We start from the raw sequence: 17,299 nt of genomic DNA, 5'->3' as shown, positions 1-17,299 counted from the left end.
ATCGTTCTCACCCACCTCCGACAGCTGGTGGACAGCAAGATGGACCCTCTACAGTTTGCATATCGACCGGGCATTGGTGTGGATGACGCGGTCATCTACCTGCTGCACCGGTCACTCTCACACCTAGAGAGCACCGGGAGCACTGTGAGAGTCATGTTTTTTTACTTCTCCAGTGCCTTCAACACAATCCAGCCATCACTGCTGAGAGGGAAGATGGAGGGAGCCGGAGTCGACTGTCACCTAGCTGCCTGGACCACTGACTACCTCACCAACAGACTACAGTACGTGAGGCTCCGTGACTGTGAGTCCGACGTGGTAGTCTGCAGCACTGGGGCACCGCAGGGTACAGTTCTCTCTCCCTTCCTCTTCACTCTCTACATATCGGACTTCAGCCACAACTCGGACAGCTGCCACATCCAGAAGTTCTCCGACGATACAGCCATTGTTGGACGTGTGTCTGAGGGGAACGAACTGGAATACAGGGAGGTCATCACCAACTTTGTCGCCTGGTGTGGACTGAACCATCTGCGCATCAACACCAGCAAGACAAAGGAGGTGGTGATCGACTTCAGTAGGAAGGCTTCTCACATTGCACCCGTGAACATCCAGGGTTTGGACATTGAGATCGTAGAGGAGTACAAATACCTGGGTGTTCATCTCAACAATAAACTGGATTGGACTCATAACACTGACGCCCTGTACAAGAAGGGCCAAAGTCGTCTCCATCTGCTGAGGAGACTGAGGTCCTTTGGAGTGTGCAGGTCACTGCTTAGGACTTTTTATGACTCTGTGGTGGCATCTGTGATCTTCTACGCTGTGGTCTGCTGGAGCTGTGGAAGCTCAGAGAGGGACAGGAAGAGACTCAACAAGCTGGTAAGAAGGGCTGGCTCAGTCCTGGACTGCTCTCTGGACTCCATTGAGGAGGTGGGTGAGAGGAGGATGTTAGCCAAGCTGACATCAATTATGGACACCCCCTCTCACCCCCTACACGACACTGTGGGGGCCTTAAGCAGCTCCTTCAGCAGCAGACTGTTACACCCACAGTGTAAAAGGGAGCGTTACCGCAGGTCATTCATCCCAACTGCCGTCAGATTGTTCAACATGCACACAACACTTAATTGTAGCACCAATAACCCAGGGTTGGCATATTTGCACTAACTAATCATCCTACCTCTGGAATGTCTTATTTGCACATCTTATTTGCACCTTAATTTTTCTTCACACTGTCCGACACTCCTTCTGTACATAATTTTAATTTCTGTATATACTGTACAATGTACATAGCAATGTACATAATATAAGAGTCTTTTTTTTTCCTTTTAGTATTTTTCTGTATTGTACACCACGGGCTACCGCTGTAACGTGGAAGGGAGAGTGCGCGCTGTTTACTGAAAGCTGCACCCAGGTTGTGGTACTCCGACCGGGACCTGAGCTCTCCTGGGCGTGGTCTGAGCCCCCAGGCGTGGGGGTGAGAGCAGAGCAAAGGCAGTTGGTGTGACAAGGCACACTCCATCTCACCAGTCTCCCGGTCAACCAATCAATCTGGGGGTTGTGGCGCGCCAGCCAGGGAGCCCCGAGAACCACTGGGGTAGAGGACACCGGGATGAGGAACAGGCAGAATTTCTCCCGATGCTTCCTGGAGACAATCAGTGTGATGGTTTGGGTCTGGTGCGTGATCCTTGTCAGGACCTCTCCATCGAGACCAAGGATGGTCTTTGGCTCGGGCAGAGCCTCTATGGGAATGCGGGCTTGCATAGCCAGGTCCTGGCTAATGAAACTGTTGTCTGCGCCCGAGTCTACAAGGAAAGAGGCAGAGACAGATTCCTGGCCCCAAAGGAGCGTGCCTGGCAGTGTTAAGCGGGACGGAGTGGAACAGGAAGAGGAACTGCTCACCAACACTCCTGCGTGTGTCGACGAGCTTAGTCTTTTGGCCGGGACGGGCAATCGGCAAAGAAGTGGCCAGCCTGGATGCAATACAGGCAAGCCTTCATTGACTGCCAGCACTTCCGCTCCGTATGGGAGAGTCGGGTTCATCACAGCTGCACTGGTTCACCGGCGACATCCTCATGAGTTGAAACAGGGACCGGTGTTAACTTTTCGGCCGGAGGTCCCCTCTGCCAGGACAAACTCCCTGAACTCCTCACCAGGCATTCGCTAAGCCTCCACCGGCATCTCTCCCACAGCCGGTTGTCCAGCCGCATCGCCAGGTTGATTAGAATCTCCAGGTCCCCAGACTCCTCCCGCGCTGCTAACTCATCTTTGAGTTCCTCCGCAAGTCCCTGGATGAACCCCTCCCCCTGGAGGGCCACGTCGTTCCAGCCGCTCCTGGTCGCAAGGATGCATAAACAGATGGAGTAGTCCATGACGGAGCTGGAGCCCTGACACGGACCATGGCCCACTGCCATGGCCCACTGGGCCGCTCTTCTGGAGAGACGGCGATCTTCGACCTGTCGCTGGGGTGGGTGAGGGACTGGAGGTCGAATACCAATGAGCACTGCAGCAGAACTGTCACATCTGCCCGCCTCACCCCAATACCCCAATCCGCGATGGGCACGTGGGGCTTCTGTGGTGCGGCGGTGGCCGGCTGAGGGACTGCTCTTGGCGACTCCACGGTTGGCGGAACCTGCTCCGCCCGTCCTGGAGTAAGCAGGTCCATCATGCTGACATTGAGGGTCTGGAGCGAAGTCCATATGTCCGAGAGGAGCTGGTCAGGATGCCCCAACAGCCTCCCCTGAGCCTCCAGCGTGCGATGCACTACATCTTGGTCCACCGGGTCCATCCTGGTCGGAGAGTTCTGTTAGGACTAAGTTTTCTCCTGGACCTGAAAATAGGCAAATCGCAGTGGGAGTGTCCAAAAACCAAAGTTTTTATTAAAAGGTCCGTTCAAAAGTCCTCCTGGACTGCAGGAGAAACACTCGTCCAGCCTTCTGGGGTGTAAAGGGAGGTCCAGCACAAAGCAAACACGAGAGTCCATTCGTGCCCCTTCTTCCCTCCAGCAGGGCGGCGTGGAGACCTTTAACAAGCAGGGAGAAGTGTTACTACGAGTTGTAACAAACACGAAGAAACAGGAGTCAGATCTAACATGGAAACATGATAACTCTCCGAAGCTGTCAGACAGGCTCTCCGTTGGTAAAGAGGTGGATGACGGAGATTACCAACAGGTGCGTCCGCCTGCAGTCCCAGCTGTAGCAAATAACCGGCTCCTCCACGCCCCCTGCAGGAAGAAGCAAGCAGGACCACAACACATGACCCAGAATCCTCGACCCCAACGATCTGATAGATATCTTCATGCTGGCTTTAGACTGGGAGAACTGTGTTTCTGTGATGTGGGATTAATCAACCAGTTTTGATTCCTCTTTTTGTGCCTGGGTGCTACTCAATCAGGTTCAATGACAAAAGCATATATTAACAATTAAAGTCAATGTTTGTGATCTTGATGCAGAAACATCAGTTCATTCTTCTATTCACACATATGGCTCTGTTTCACACAACCCAGTCTCACTTTAACTGGACATGTTTGTTCAAATGTTGATTTTGTCCTGAGCCCAAATGTAGCATTAGCCTGACAGTTTGATGTTCCTGAGCCTGAAGGAACCTGAAGAAGCCTAAAGGAGCCTGAAGGAGCCTAAAGGAGTCTGATGGAACCTAAAGGAACCAGCTCAACACTGCAGAGATGCTGATGGAGGCATCTGAACCTTGTCTGGATGTGAGCAATGTGTAATTCCAGAATGAGGTCATGTTGCGTCTGTTCACACAGATGCCACATGCTGGTCACGTGAAAGGGCTTGTGAGCTCCAGTCCAGAAAAAGAATGTGTGAATGTCAAAACAGCCAATTAGCAACAAAAACATGAAAGGCTCACCTTCATTCTCTGTCATCTTAACATGCTTATAGTGAACATCAGGCGTCGGGCCATATATAGAGGTGCCTCTTGTGGCCTCCTGGTCCAGCGAACATCTTCCACCCCCAGAGAGACTAATCCTCCCACCCCCCACCCTCACGCAGCCCCACCAGCTCCTTAGACTTGACACATGCAAATTGGTTTGCTTTGTTTCCTTTCATCTGCTTCTCTGTTGGTCTGGTTATCTGACCCATCATTAGCCTCTCTTTGTTTTTCTTGGCATTCCAGCAGCATCTGTTGGAGAAAGCAGCAGAGTCAAAGCTCCCCGTAAGATCTGTCAAAATACTTCCTTGTCTCTCCTCAGTGTCCTTTTCTTTTGTTCTTTCAGCCTGCGGAGGCTTCAGTGCCAGCTGGCTCCAAATATCAGCACCTGCATCTCATTCGTTCTGAACAAAATGGGTCCGCTCACTTTGGAGACCAAACGTGAGTTCAGGGATCTCTTTGAGGTGTGGAAGTGATCCATCAGAGACATTAACGTTCTCAAATATGTGCAGGTTTCAAGCACAGGAGCTGGTTCCAAACATCAGGACGTGGTCAAATAAGTGTTAAATAAAACATCGATATCAGTCCTTAGTGAATATAAAGATATAGAATATAAAATCTGGCATTGAAGGAAATTCAGCTTCTATCAGCTGATTCCTGTGGAGCCTCCGTAACCTGGCAAATGCCGTAGTTTGATGGGACGGTGGAGGCGTCACTGCAAGCATTTCTCCGTCCACATTAATCAATCAATCAATCAATCTTTATTTATATAGCATCTGTTACAATCAAAATTGTTTCTAGGTGCTTTACAGAATCCCAGGGCCTGATCCCAAACAAGCAACAGTGGCAAGGAAAAACTCCCCTTTAACAGGAAGAAACCTTGAGCAGGACCAGGCTCATGTAGGGGGACCCTCCTGCTCATCTAGGGGGCTAAGCTGAAACAGTAAGTTTGCAAAGAGCTGATTGTTGATATTCCTCATGTTTGATTACTAATTGCTTGCCTCCTGCTGGCCAATGCTGCAAATTTCCTCTGCTTCAGAGGAAAGAGGATCATTACAGCCCAACGCTCTCGGCTGCCTATCTATAAATGATGAGAGTTAATAAATGAATCAGTTCCCTCTTGTTTTACAAGTCTGTCTGGAGTTAGTGTTCCTGACATCAACCACCATCATCCTGGAGGGACTCTATCACTCTAATATACATCTGACGAGAATTGAGTGTCCTCAGTTCAGGTCCAGGTAAAGTTGCAGGTGCATGTGCAGATCTAGGTCCAGGTCCAGGTTCAAGTGCAGGTCCAGTTGCAGGTACTGGTCCAGATCAGTGTCGTGTCACGGGTCCAAACACGACACAGATTAGCCTCATGTCTGGGATTCTAACAGTGCTAACATCTTAGGCCCCGCGCTGCAGTATTCTTAGCATAAACGAAGATAATCAACTAACAGATAATTTCTACAAGCTGCTGAAATTTCTTTTTACTTCCAACCCACTGGGAAGATCCCCATCTACCATCACACCTCCAGACCCTAAAATATCACAAATACTCATACTTCCTCAATCTGCCATGTGTCTGTACATCTGTGCATATCTGCTTGTTTTCCTGAAAAATTTATATGAAAAATGACCTTTAAAATCCAAACTATTTTACCGAGTTGCCACAAGTGACACATTCGTCCATCCCTGCTGCTCTGCTACAGCTACGGTCTTCATCTTTTTCGAGTCTTTGCATGTTCCTAGGGAGGTGGGTTAGGGCTGAAGGAGCAGCTCTTGTCAGTCTTCCCACACAGGGATCATCTCATCAGGAGATCACAGGTAATTTCTGTGACACGTCTTTTAAGCAGCAGACATGAACTGAACCCCTAAAAGCAGACACACACAGGACTGAGTAGATTTGAGCAGGCCAGACTTTACTGAGACATGGCAGTAGAATTCCACAATGAAACAAAGTTAGCAAAACTCTTTGTTGGAACAGGCTGAGAATCCCCCGAGGAACCAAAGTTGAAAAACTCTTCGCCGGAGCAGGCTGGACGGCACAAACAGACATCTGAATGAGCAGGCACAGAGGATTGATCAAACTGGCAAAGGTGGCCTTGAGAGCGGTCCTTTAAAAACAGCAGGCAGGTGCAGATGACTTAATGGAGACGGGTTCCAGGTGAGTAGATTGCACGATGTGAGTGAACCAGGAAGCAGTCCGCCCAGCCTGGAAACAAACAAGGGAGATACAGACAAGGAACAGAAGGGGAGGGGGAGAGAGAAAGCACTAGGGAAAACTCCTAAGTCTTCATTAAAGGCTTCAAAGGTCCAAAGCTGCTGATTCTCCTCAGTGAAAGGTGATAAAGACGATTCATCCACATGCTCAACTTATTTAAATTACTCAAATGAGTCGGAATCAGTTGGTGTCACTTCAGGAAAGTGGTATATTGTCTAGACATAATACCATCTACTCAGGATCAATATGAGTAACTGACGTCACCCATTGAGTTGTCCAGGAACCAACTTCAGAAAGGCCGCAAAGGTTTGCTTCCACATTAATGTGTTTAGAACTCATGAACAAAATGTGTGTTTCTCATTCACACATGTCTCCAGTAATGTTAGTGTGTGTTTGATTCACGTCAGAGCAGAAACTTCTTATAAACGGCGTTCAGCCAGTTCATGACCTCAAGGTTAAATCTCACTCATTTGCTACCGGGAAAGAGTAAAATTATATGAAAATAATACACTGTGTCCGTGGTAAACAAATCTAACAAATTAAATTATGAAGTGAATATGTTCCATGTTAATTCAATCATCTTAGATTTGATATCAGTAATATAGTATTTTAAGCATCATTTAAGATCTCACCTTAATTCAGAACAATAATGATGCATCTACAAATTAATAAATAAATAACGGTTGATTAAAATTCCCATTTTAAAGAGCCAGAGAAAAATTCCCAGTAGAAGTTAATGAGGCTTAATTCATCATCAATCTGTCCTTTCTCTTTCTAAGTGCAAGAGTAAAGCAGAAGCAGCCTAAGATAAAAACTGAGCTTTATCAGCATGTGAACAGACATTTTCCCTCCACTGTGATTGTTTTCAGATGAGACTGACTCCATGTTTTACTCTGAACTTTAAACCTCGTTACTGATAACGCACTCGGCCATAAATACCACGTCCCCTCTCATTACTTACAGAAATTATTTTCAAAAAGTATTTTTAATGGAGGAGGTGAGTCTGGATTCAGATTTGAACCTCAACACACGCCAGAAACAATCACCCAGAGTAATACTGCAGCTGCAGGCTTTAGCCAATTACACATTTCATCCATTAAATGTTATTAATGGCTTAGTGTTGCTAATCCGCAGCAGATGTTACAATCTCATGGCCGCTAAAATGAATTAGTCCAAATGTCACATGTCTACACTGAGCTGAGCTTGAAAGGTGGCTCCCAATTTATGAAGCAAGAAAATCCTCTTGCTTCTCACAGCTAGGTACCATGCTAACGTGTCCAAATATCTTCTCTATAGCAGCAGCAGTAGTAGTAGTAGCAATAGCAGTAGTAGTAATGGTGGTTGTTGTAGAGCAACTGCTTCCCTTCAGGTTTCTCAGAAGTTAGCTTTGATGTGTTGGCTGATGGTGGTGCTACTGTTGTTAAACAGAAATCTTCAAATGTAAGTGTTTCTGTTGAGAAAAGACACTTTTGTCAAAAATTATTGAAATATTGACGATTTAATTAATTTCTGTTTCTCTGCTGCAGACTGACAGATTCTCAGAGAATTAAGAGAGAAGAGCTACTGGTTATTCTGTTCATCTGTTTTTGTTCAGGTGGTTAATGAGGAAATCATCATGAGCAGCAGTGTATCCGAGTGTTTATTATAAAAATATAAACAAGTAGCTGCAAACCTTTCAGCACATTCCTACAAAATTAATCCATCCACCCTTCATGCATCCAACGATTCATTAATCCATCCACCCATCCCTCCATCTGTCCACCCACCCATCACGCATCTAACTTGTATTTGCTTTGTTTCTTTGTGCTCGTTTCCCTAATCTGTGCAGGTTTGGTGTGACAGGCAAATTTCTCCAACCCCCTCCTCTGGAGTTTCTCACCTGCTGCTCGTCAGCTCTTGAGAAGCAGCTGTATTTATCTCTTGCTCATCCTCTCATGCTCCGCCAGTTCATTGCGTAAACACCAAGTGCCTCACCTGCCACACTCAGCCTTGTTTCCTGGATCCAGCCTGCTTTCGTTTGGGCAACACCTGCAAGTTTTGCTTGGTGCTCTTTTTGTTTTGAATAAACCTCTTTTTGGAAAAGGACTTTTCTGGTCATGGTCTGCATTGTGGGTTCAGTGTCCTGTTGGACTTCTGCCATAACAATCGATCCAACCATCATGCATGCATCCATCCATCCATCATCCATCCATCCTCCATCCCTAAGCAGCTTTGTTTTTCCTTAGTTTTATGTGGATGAAAGCCAAAAATGTGCAACAACTTGAATAAATAACATTCTGCTTCTGTCTGATCCAAAATAAACATCAGAATATTTCTGTGTCTCCAGAAACAGGGGTGTTGATATGAGTGAACATTGTTGAGATAAAGGGAGAAATGACTTGTTTACATTCTCTGTATGAACGAGTGGAATGAAAAACTCCAGGTTCTTTATCCACTGCACACATTTTGGTTTCGGACCAGTGTTTTGTCCAGACTACACAAACTGTCGTGCACGTGTAACCCCGATTATTCATCTTCAGCAACCTTCAGAAAAGGCTGAAGGGAAATCACATAACCAGCACAACCATCTTAACCTCAGATTACAATTACCAAGGGCTGCTGGGTAGTGTACACCTGTCCGGATAACCTGACTATTTGGATGCACACTCATGCACGCGCATGCGCACGCACACGCAAACACACACGCACATGTGCGCGCTCATATACACAAACACAAGCATGATCAGTCAGCATTTATCCAGATTTAATAGCTGACCTCTGTGGCATCTTCATAATGAAAGGTGACTTTGGGGCTACATGAAGCTCCAGGTCGGGTGACGATTTGAAAGCCCATTTACTCCATTATTACTTGAAGATTACAGCACTGGTACATCTTTATCATTTAGCAGCTGCCTTCAGACATCTGCTTGAACTTTATTGCTGCCCACGCGACCTAGAATGGTCGAGCCAAGACTGTATTTTGATGGAAGTAGGATTCTGGACACCTCATACATCTTATGGTTTCAGAGTCAACACAGGTGCTGATCAGGTCAACAGTTCCTCTAAAACAGATTGGCCATGCACCAATTCACACCGGCAAGGATTGTAAAACCACCAGAGGTAGCTGAACTCTATTATCACCTCTACACCTTTAATTACCTCCTCTTTTAATGCACACTCCTGTGTTACCAACTCTTTTCAAGTGCCTCTTGAAAGAGCAGACTTATAGAGATGTGACCTTTGCTCTAGTCCCACAAGAGGTCACACAGCCTGTGATAAGGAGTGGCTGTTAATTACATCAGGACTTACTGGAGGCATGAGGGAATCACATAAAAGAAAAGAAATATCAATGCAATTGATCCCAAGTCTGGAGGCTAACGTGAGCTGAGTTACAGCGAGCTGCATTGGCAGCTAATCTGAGATCTAAGCAGCAGAGATCAACAGCCCTTCTATCATTCAGGAGAGGAGCCTTCAGACAGACAGCATCAAACCTTCAAGTTATCCAGAGTGGATCGAAGAGGAACAAACTGGGACTTAAACATGCTGCTTAGGACCCACGCTCTTGTTTTGATATGCAATTTTTATTTCTCTTTGCTATTTGGACTTATTGGAACCCAATAAGTATAAAAACTAAGCATCATCTTTTTACATGATGTAGTTTTAGAGAAAAATGGGTCTGAATCACCATAAAGCACAATAAAATCAATAATACAGTTTTTGTGTAATAGAATGAAAAACACTTTACTTACATAGTTTTGAACATGTTTTGAACAAGTTATACTTTAATTACAATAATAACACATTATTAATAACACATATTTACATAATTTTGAACATTTTTTGAACAAGTTATACTGTAATTACAATAATAACACATTATTAATAACACATATTTACATAGTTTTGAACATTTTCTGAACAAGTTATACTGTAATTACAATAATAACAACACATTATTAATAACACATATTTACATAGTTTTGAACATTTTTTGAACAACAATGACAATAATAACACATTAACACATACAAACATAGCTACTTATGAAATTCTAAAAAGCAGTTGCGCTCAGTTTGTAGACACAAGAACACCTTGCAGGTCACGCAACGCACCCGGGTTCTCCCTGTGCAGCCTGCTGCTCTGCACCGTGCAGCATTCTTCATGTTTAGCATCTCTGGGAGATGTGCATTCGCCCTTCTGCGGACGGACACATGGGGCACTGCCAGCACTGGGCGTTTTTTACTTTCGGAAGAGTCATCATCTGACAGCCCTGGAGAGTCTGCATCCTCTTCTTGGCTGTGATGCTGGGCCAAGAAGGTCCTGGCCACGTCCATGCGGAACTCCAGGAACTGCATGATGCTCTTCCTTGGAGCACCACACGTTGTCAGATCTTTCCTATACAGTAGCCAGCTGTTGGCTAAAGCCAGATCTGTGAAGTGCATGAGCATCCTAATTGTCCATTTTTTGGTACGGCTGCTCATGCGATAATAGCTGATCATGCGGTCGATCAGGTCAACTCCACCCATTTTCATGTTGTACTCCCGAACAATACATGGTCGGGAGACAGACACATATTTTTTTTGTTTTTTATCCCAGCGCTGGCAGGTATCCTCAGGCTGTGTCCCATGGACAGCTGAGATCATTAAAACGGGTTTGTTGTCAAACCACTTAACAACACACAGCTGTCCGTCTTCACTAGAAACTTCTCTGGAAGTTCCTCTTCCGGAAGTTTGCATGGCTTTGTCTGTGGGTAACTTCTGCACCGCTGCAGTGACCCGGTTCTTCATTACTGTACCGGTAAGGTACAGCTCCTTCCTCAGCATTTGCTCCGCACCTTGGATGCTGGTGAAGAGCCGGTCACAATAAACTTTTGTGCCACGATGCAGAGTTTGACACAGACGAGCCATGACTAAACTCCCCAAACCCAGACCCTCTGGTTCTTCGACCTGCTCACGCAAAGCAGCTGAACCTTGATAGAGGTCGAAGTCCAGCACAATGCCATCCGTTGTGGCACAAACAAAGTTCTTAATACCCACAGGGTTCGGCTTCATGGGCAAATACTGCCTACATGGACAGGCTCCTGTGAAGGGAATCATTTGTTCGTCGATGGATACAGATTCAGGCCGAGCCTGAGACCTGCAGCCTTGCAAAATCCTATTGACGAAAGGTCGCACCTTCCAAAATTTGTCCCGCTTCCTGAGGTCTTCTGGCACATCATCGTCAATAAGGACTTTTAATGATTGCCTCAGCCTGAAAAATCTGTCCCGCATGAATCTTTCTGTTATGGGACTGACGCTGATGGACCTGGACCAGTACATCCGTATTTTGGGGTACGGGAGACAGGACATCAGGATACAGGCACCAAAAAAATGGTACACCTCATCCATTGATGTTCTGAGTAGGTCCCCACTCCTACTCAGTGACATAGCGTTGGTGCAGTCAGCTATGTTTTTGATCAAATTGTGATCGATGTACTGCTCCACATAGTTCAGTGGAGTCCAGCCATTCCGTTCATGCTCCGTTTCATCCTCATTGGTGAAATCCAGGAGGTTGGGCATAAATGGAGCTGCCCTCCAGCGCATTCCACGTCCTGCACAAGAATCAAAATACAAATTGTGCTTATTGCGAAGTGACTCACACAAGCAATTCACTGAGGTGTATTAGTGCATAACATAGTTGAATCTGAGTGAACATTTATATGAAATTTTATGATTTGCCTTCAAGGCATGCCAAAATAAGAACCATTATTATTATTACCTTTATAAATTAGAGCCCAAGCGTTAATGAGCGGTGACTCAGCCGAAATGCCTCCAATAGTGTCAGCAGACAGGAAGTGGAGTTTTTTGATTTTATTAGTATCAGTTCAAAACCAATGTTGTACAAGTTGGACAACAAACCTGCAGACAGATGGGCCATCAACAGTGGCCCTGTCTTAGCGGCCCTGACTCAACGGCCCTGTCTGATTTAGAGGATGATTTATATCAGCAGTGTTGAAAACCCTCATCTGGCCAGTTAACAACCAAGAGAAAACCAAACCAAGACCAAAAACAAGAGCGGGCCTGCTCTTGTAGGCCTGCACTGTAGTGGATCCAGACAATACTGGACCAGAAATAGAATCTGAGCATGCAGATTGAGCCAGACAGGATAGATTTGAAGATAGCTTATAAGTGTGAACCTGTTCAGTGATGGTAGATGCAAAATAATGTAGAAAAGATCTACAAAACCAGTTTTGATCAGGTAAACACTCCAATGGGAACAATATTAAATCCTCTATGAAGAGCATGATTGAGATGATGGAACAAATTCACTCTGGACCTGCAATGATTCCCTGATGTCTGTCTGTAAACATTTCCGCTATCCTCCGAGCTACAGGTGCAGTTGCACAAAGTCACTTTATATCACCAACAATGGAGAGGGGCTGTATAATTGATTCAGTCTTTGCAGGTTATTACCACAAGTCTGGTAGCAAAGTTAAAAATTCAAATGTTTCACATGCACGTGTGCCAGTGATGACACCTTAATCATAGCTATAAATACATGAACTCCCACAGTGACCTGTCAAGTGACCTGTCTCATTATGCTTTTGTCCACCTCAGAGCATAGGCAGAACTCATGGACAGCCAACCTCGTGCACACCAGTGAATGTGTTATTCATTAGAAAGGCCTTCCACCTTCAGAAAATCTGCTGCATCTTCATCTCCTTCATCCTTTAAAGCTGCCACCCCTACAACCTGATTGACTTTTCCAAGCAGACTCATGGAAACTACCAGCTCAGTTTTAACACCTTTATACTGTATGTTCCTTTAAATGGTAGCTTTGAAACAGCTTAAAAGTCACAATATGATTTTCTGATAGACCAGAATTAATTGTTTGCAGCAAATCGTCAAACTGGACTATAGAACTGTAGTCAGGGACATTCTACTTAACACACATGCTAACAAAGATAAAATTTCCTGCATACAGGATCCTTCAGTTGTTTAAAACTATAAGTGGCTCCAGTTAAGTAGCCAGACTTTTGATTTTTTTAATACCAGTTTTCAATAAGGCACAAACATCAGCCTCATTCACTGGGAGTTTTGTGTCCCAATGCTGCATGAAAGTGCTCAACCGGAGGATCTGGGATTATGCAAAAGACCCTGAGACAAACATGACCAGAACAGATGCTGCATGAATCAAACTGACTTGCTGTAAAACAAGAACAAAGAAACAAACAATGTAATCAAGTTATGGCTCTTTTGAGCCTCTTCCCTCATAGCAGGTCAACATGGAAGAGTCCATACACTGTTAGAAAAAGACCGTCGTTTTTACAGGAAAACGCTGGCAGCTGTGGTTACCAGAGAATTCCTGTAAAAAAACCAACAGGACAGTAAATTAATTTACAAAGAAAATATGTAAATGGTTTTACAGTGAATGCCAAGGCTGAACTGTTAATTCTACAAAAAAAATCTAGCAATTTCATGGATCATTGTTGTATATAAATAGATCATTTCCTGTACTTTTTACATGTAACTACTTATTATGCGTCAATAAATTGTTAAATTAACGTGGAACTACCAGGCAAAAAACGATTTAAACTGGTAGAACAACAGTAAAACTTTGCATGTTAAATGGAGCTGTTCTGTATATTATACATACAAGCTACTCATATGCAGTAGTTGTATGTTTTAATAATCAGTTTAAAATGATTAGAACTACACCAAAAAAATGCAAAAATACATCATGATAAAAGACAACAGAATATCACTTTTAGGAAATTTATTGAACAGCCATTGTGATTAGTTGCAAACAATTAGATTCATTTTTTCAAAATATAGAGCATGCAAAGAAGTTGGGGTCCAGGGTTGTGTTGCTGGTTTCTTCCTGCAGTGGCGTGGAGGAGCCACTCATCAGCCACGGCTGGCGCCGCAGGCAGACGCACCTGCGGGCTCTCTTCAATCTACCGTGCCATTTAAGGACAGAACTCCCATGTGTTGTGGCTTTGATGCTTTGTTCTGCCTGTTTCCCTTGCGTCTTCCCTGCTTGTTCGAGGTCTCCATGTCGTCTGCTGGACCTGCGAACGTTCACCGGTCCTGCGGACGGCACGGGGACCTCAACCGTGCCGGGAAGACACCAAGGACACAAAGGCAGTCCTCCTGGACTGCAGGAATCTCAGGAGTCCGATTCTGCACATTCACAGATCCAGCAGACGACATGGAGACCTCGAACAAGCAGGGAAGATAGCATGGTAAATAGCATGGTAGATTGAAGAGAGCCCGCAGGTGCGTCTGCCTGCGGCGCCAGCCGTGGCTGATGAGTGGCTCCTCCAAGCAACTGCAGGAAGAAACCAGCAACACAACCCTGGACCCCAACTTCTTTGCATGCTCTATATTTTGGAAAAAATGAATCTAATTGTTTGCAACTAATCACAATGGCTGTTCAATAAATTTCCTAAAAGTGATATTCTGTTGTCTTTTATCATGATGTATTTTTGCATTTTTTTGGTGTAGTTCTAATCATTTTAAACTGATTATTAAAACATACAACTACTGCATATGAGTAGCTTGTATGTATAATATACAGAACAGCTCCATTTAACATGCAAAGTTTTACTGTTGTTCTACCAGTTTAAATCGTTTTTTGCCTGGAGTAGTAAAGGTTTTATTACAGTTGGCGCCAACACATTTGAAAAGACAGCGTGGCTCATTCCTATGCACTCTGCAATGTTGCACATAGCATCTTAACGTAACCAATTTCTTTTTACAAAAGACACAGGTGATCAATTTTAAAATTTCAAGTGTTTGTCTGTCTCTTTCTGCTTAATAATTACGAACTGATGTACTGAAATATGGAGAATTGCTAACTTAAGCCATTTGCTATTAGCACACATTTTTGCTAGGTCTCCGAAAGAAAGTAAGAAAACTTACCGTGCAAACTTTAGACTTTCCAATTGCGCAGTCACTATAGACCCTGCAAAATCTTGCATGTAGTGTGTCGATTTTTAGTAAACTCTTTTGAAATGAAAAATTTCTGCGATTTCTGCTCTGTTCCGACCCGTTCGCGAGTGGTGTCAGTTGTGTCCGTCAACGAGGCGCTCGCGCCTTTCACGTCTTTCCATCATTATCCAATCAGAGACGAGCTTAACCCGCGCAATTTTAAACTCAAAAAAATAAGTATCGGAAGGAGGCGGCTTTATTGCACAGGTATGAGGCGCTGTTAGGTTGATTAGCCAGTGATGACGATGAACTGCCCATTACGAGTATTATGAATATTGTACCGGTATTGGCTTTCTATTTGAATTATTATATAAATAAATATTATTATATAAATAATAATAATAATAATTGTTGTTGTTGTTATTGTTGCAGTTATTATTATTATTATTATTAACATCAATAATAATAATGGGCTGTAATGCATTCAAATTTAAAGACAAAAAATATATAAAGCAAGGGTTAAGATTGAACAGTACAATAGGCTACTAAAAACAATGTCATTATAAGTTTATATTTTTAAAAAATATAAATAGATAGGCAGTAAACGGTTTCACGTTACAATGAAATTTTGTGTGAAATCACATTTGGTTGACCTCAATTAACATAATTTCATCAATGTTAAAAGGAATAATTTTGGTAAAAGAACAAACTTGTGAAGGGAATAACATATAGTTTTTGTATTTTTTTTTTTAAAAAAAGACTAAAACAATAGTTTTTGCAATATTTGCATGTCAATTTATCAAAGTTGTTTTGTTATGAGTATTGCAGTATTTCCCGGTTTCTTTTACCAATATTTGTAATTTTAACAAATAAATTCCATTTAAATCACATATTGTTGTAGTAAATCTAACAAAAAATTCTGTTTAATAGTTTACAAAATTTCACAGTGATTTAAACAAAAAATATATGTATTTGGGTTTACAAGATTTTTTTGTAGGGATTTTACAATGTTTTTATGTACATTTCACGGTCTTTTTTTAGAGTGTACTTAATGCAGGGTCAATGGTGGGGGACGTGGGGCCTTTATTATCTCATCATGAGAGTTCTGTGATGGAGCTCTATCAAACACCCTTAAAGGACTGCTGAGACTGTGCAACAAGCATAAACATTAACAGGATTCCCACAGAGTTACAGTAGAAGCTCCTCGGGCAGAGAGTTTTAGAGGATGATGCATGTAATGATATTCCAATTCAAAGCTTGTTTAAATGTCAGAAGGGAGGTGCACAGTGTTCTCAATTAATAACTGGAGCTGATAAATAGAGGACACACGCAGCGATTTAAACACCAGGATGAGCAAGACATCAACATTTACAGTCGCGAATGTAGCAGATGATCATTTCTGTTACTAAAGCCTCTCAGGATCATAAACACTCCTCTGTAGCAACAATGAGGTCCAAACAGTTGAGCGCTGCTCTGGTTCAGACCACCAACTCTCCTGTTATCTCATTTTCTGCCTGTCCTGCAGAACCACCACCAACCTGAAACGTTCCTTTTATTTGCAGATGATATTTCATTACTGTTCTTTTCTCAATAGGATATGAAATCTGGTGGGGATTCAGAGTAAATAAGACCCAATCTGCCAAAGGCACCAAACCATCCAAACTAAAAATGTGGAGGGAAATGTAATTGAAGGAGTCTTCAGCTGGCAGAGTAGGTCACTCAGCCTTAACTACTACTGTAATAAACCACAGTTCAGGGTTATCAGAGGTTAGCATGACCGCCGTATACCAAGAAGGTTCTGGGTTTGGTTGTGGTTTGGTCCTACCCATGTTCTGTGTCCAGCCCCTCCTGGTAACTAACTAATGGTTTTTCTGAGTATGAAACAGAAGCGTAACCCTGTCTACCAGTCACAGCCATCACATTTATTAGACCTGACTGAGCATCACTCCACAGGCCTCAACACAAGACTTCCACAGACAGGAGTCAAACTAGGCCAAAGACAAATACAGGACAATGACCAGGATGATGAACTGTTCCAAAGACTGCCGTGAAGATAGAAACTCTGAAGGGCCTCAGCAAGATGTGATGACCTGGCGACCCATCAGAGTCGGTTCCTCTTCCTGTTCTCGTTCCTAACCTTGCAGTCCTGTCGGAAGCCTAATTGGCTGTTAACAGAAGACCCAAGGCGGCCCATATATCTCACAATGACCTTATCTACCATAAAAATGCAAATTCAAGGTAGTTCATTTACATCTACAAGTGAGGAGCTCTAGCAGGGGTCAAATTGGTGTTTTAAAATCCTGGAGGGAATATTTCACTG

The 17,299-nt window shown here is 43.8% G+C and overlaps 2 protein-coding genes across 7 annotated transcripts; both read right to left on the bottom strand.

The window, feature by feature from the left end:
- Positions 1–2,024: 2,024 nt before the first annotated feature.
- Positions 2,025–3,996, bottom strand: LOC115247609 (uncharacterized). Of its 3 annotated transcripts, none has more exons than XM_029829871.1 (3): positions 3,862–3,961; positions 3,083–3,214; positions 2,025–3,013 (listed from the first exon to the last, which is right to left on the bottom strand). In XM_029829871.1, exon 3 carries the CDS (start codon positions 2,688–2,690, stop codon positions 2,034–2,036), a length of 657 nt encoding a protein of 218 aa, XP_029685731.1. In that variant the 5' UTR covers positions 2,691–3,013; positions 3,083–3,214; positions 3,862–3,961; the 3' UTR covers positions 2,025–2,033. The 3 variants fall into 3 exon arrangements, with proteins under 3 accessions (XP_029685731.1, XP_029685730.1, XP_029685732.1); XM_029829870.1 differs by having other exon boundaries at positions 3,156–3,214; XM_029829872.1 differs by lacking the exon at positions 3,083–3,214 and having other exon boundaries at positions 3,862–3,996.
- Positions 3,997–5,635: 1,639 nt separating this feature from the next.
- Positions 5,636–15,242, bottom strand: LOC115247706 (piggyBac transposable element-derived protein 3-like). 4 transcript variants are annotated; one of them, XR_003886804.1, is made up of 2 exons: positions 14,971–15,242; positions 5,636–6,079 (listed from the first exon to the last, which is right to left on the bottom strand). XR_003886804.1 is itself a non-coding variant. In XM_029830317.1 (2 exons), the coding sequence occupies exon 2, from the start codon at positions 11,647–11,649 to the stop codon at positions 10,105–10,107; it is 1,545 nt and encodes a 514-aa protein (XP_029686177.1). In that variant the 5' UTR covers positions 11,650–11,657; positions 14,971–15,242; the 3' UTR covers positions 10,056–10,104. The 4 variants fall into 4 exon arrangements, 1 of the variants encoding a protein (XP_029686177.1); XR_003886802.1 differs by lacking the exon at positions 5,636–6,079 and adding an exon at positions 6,506–7,538; XM_029830317.1 differs by lacking the exon at positions 5,636–6,079 and adding an exon at positions 10,056–11,657.
- Between the last annotated feature and the right edge of the window lie 2,057 nt (positions 15,243–17,299).

This window comes from Takifugu rubripes, chromosome 21, assembly GCF_901000725.2.
Source record: "Takifugu rubripes chromosome 21, fTakRub1.2, whole genome shotgun sequence".
NCBI classification, from domain to species: domain Eukaryota; kingdom Metazoa; phylum Chordata; class Actinopteri; order Tetraodontiformes; family Tetraodontidae; genus Takifugu; species Takifugu rubripes.
Note: the sequence above shows the minus strand (reverse complement) of the source record. Positions and strands in the feature narration are given on the sequence as shown.

What these genes read in the sequence shown, in the direction of transcription:
- LOC115247609 (XM_029829872.1), bottom strand. Translation starts at nt 2,690, where the DNA reads ATGGACTTCGCTCCAGACCCTCAATGTCAGCATGATGGACCTGCTTAC.
- LOC115247706 (XM_029830317.1), bottom strand. Translation starts at nt 11,649, where the DNA reads ATGCGCTGGAGGGCAGCTCCATTTATGCCCAACCTCCTGGATTTCACC.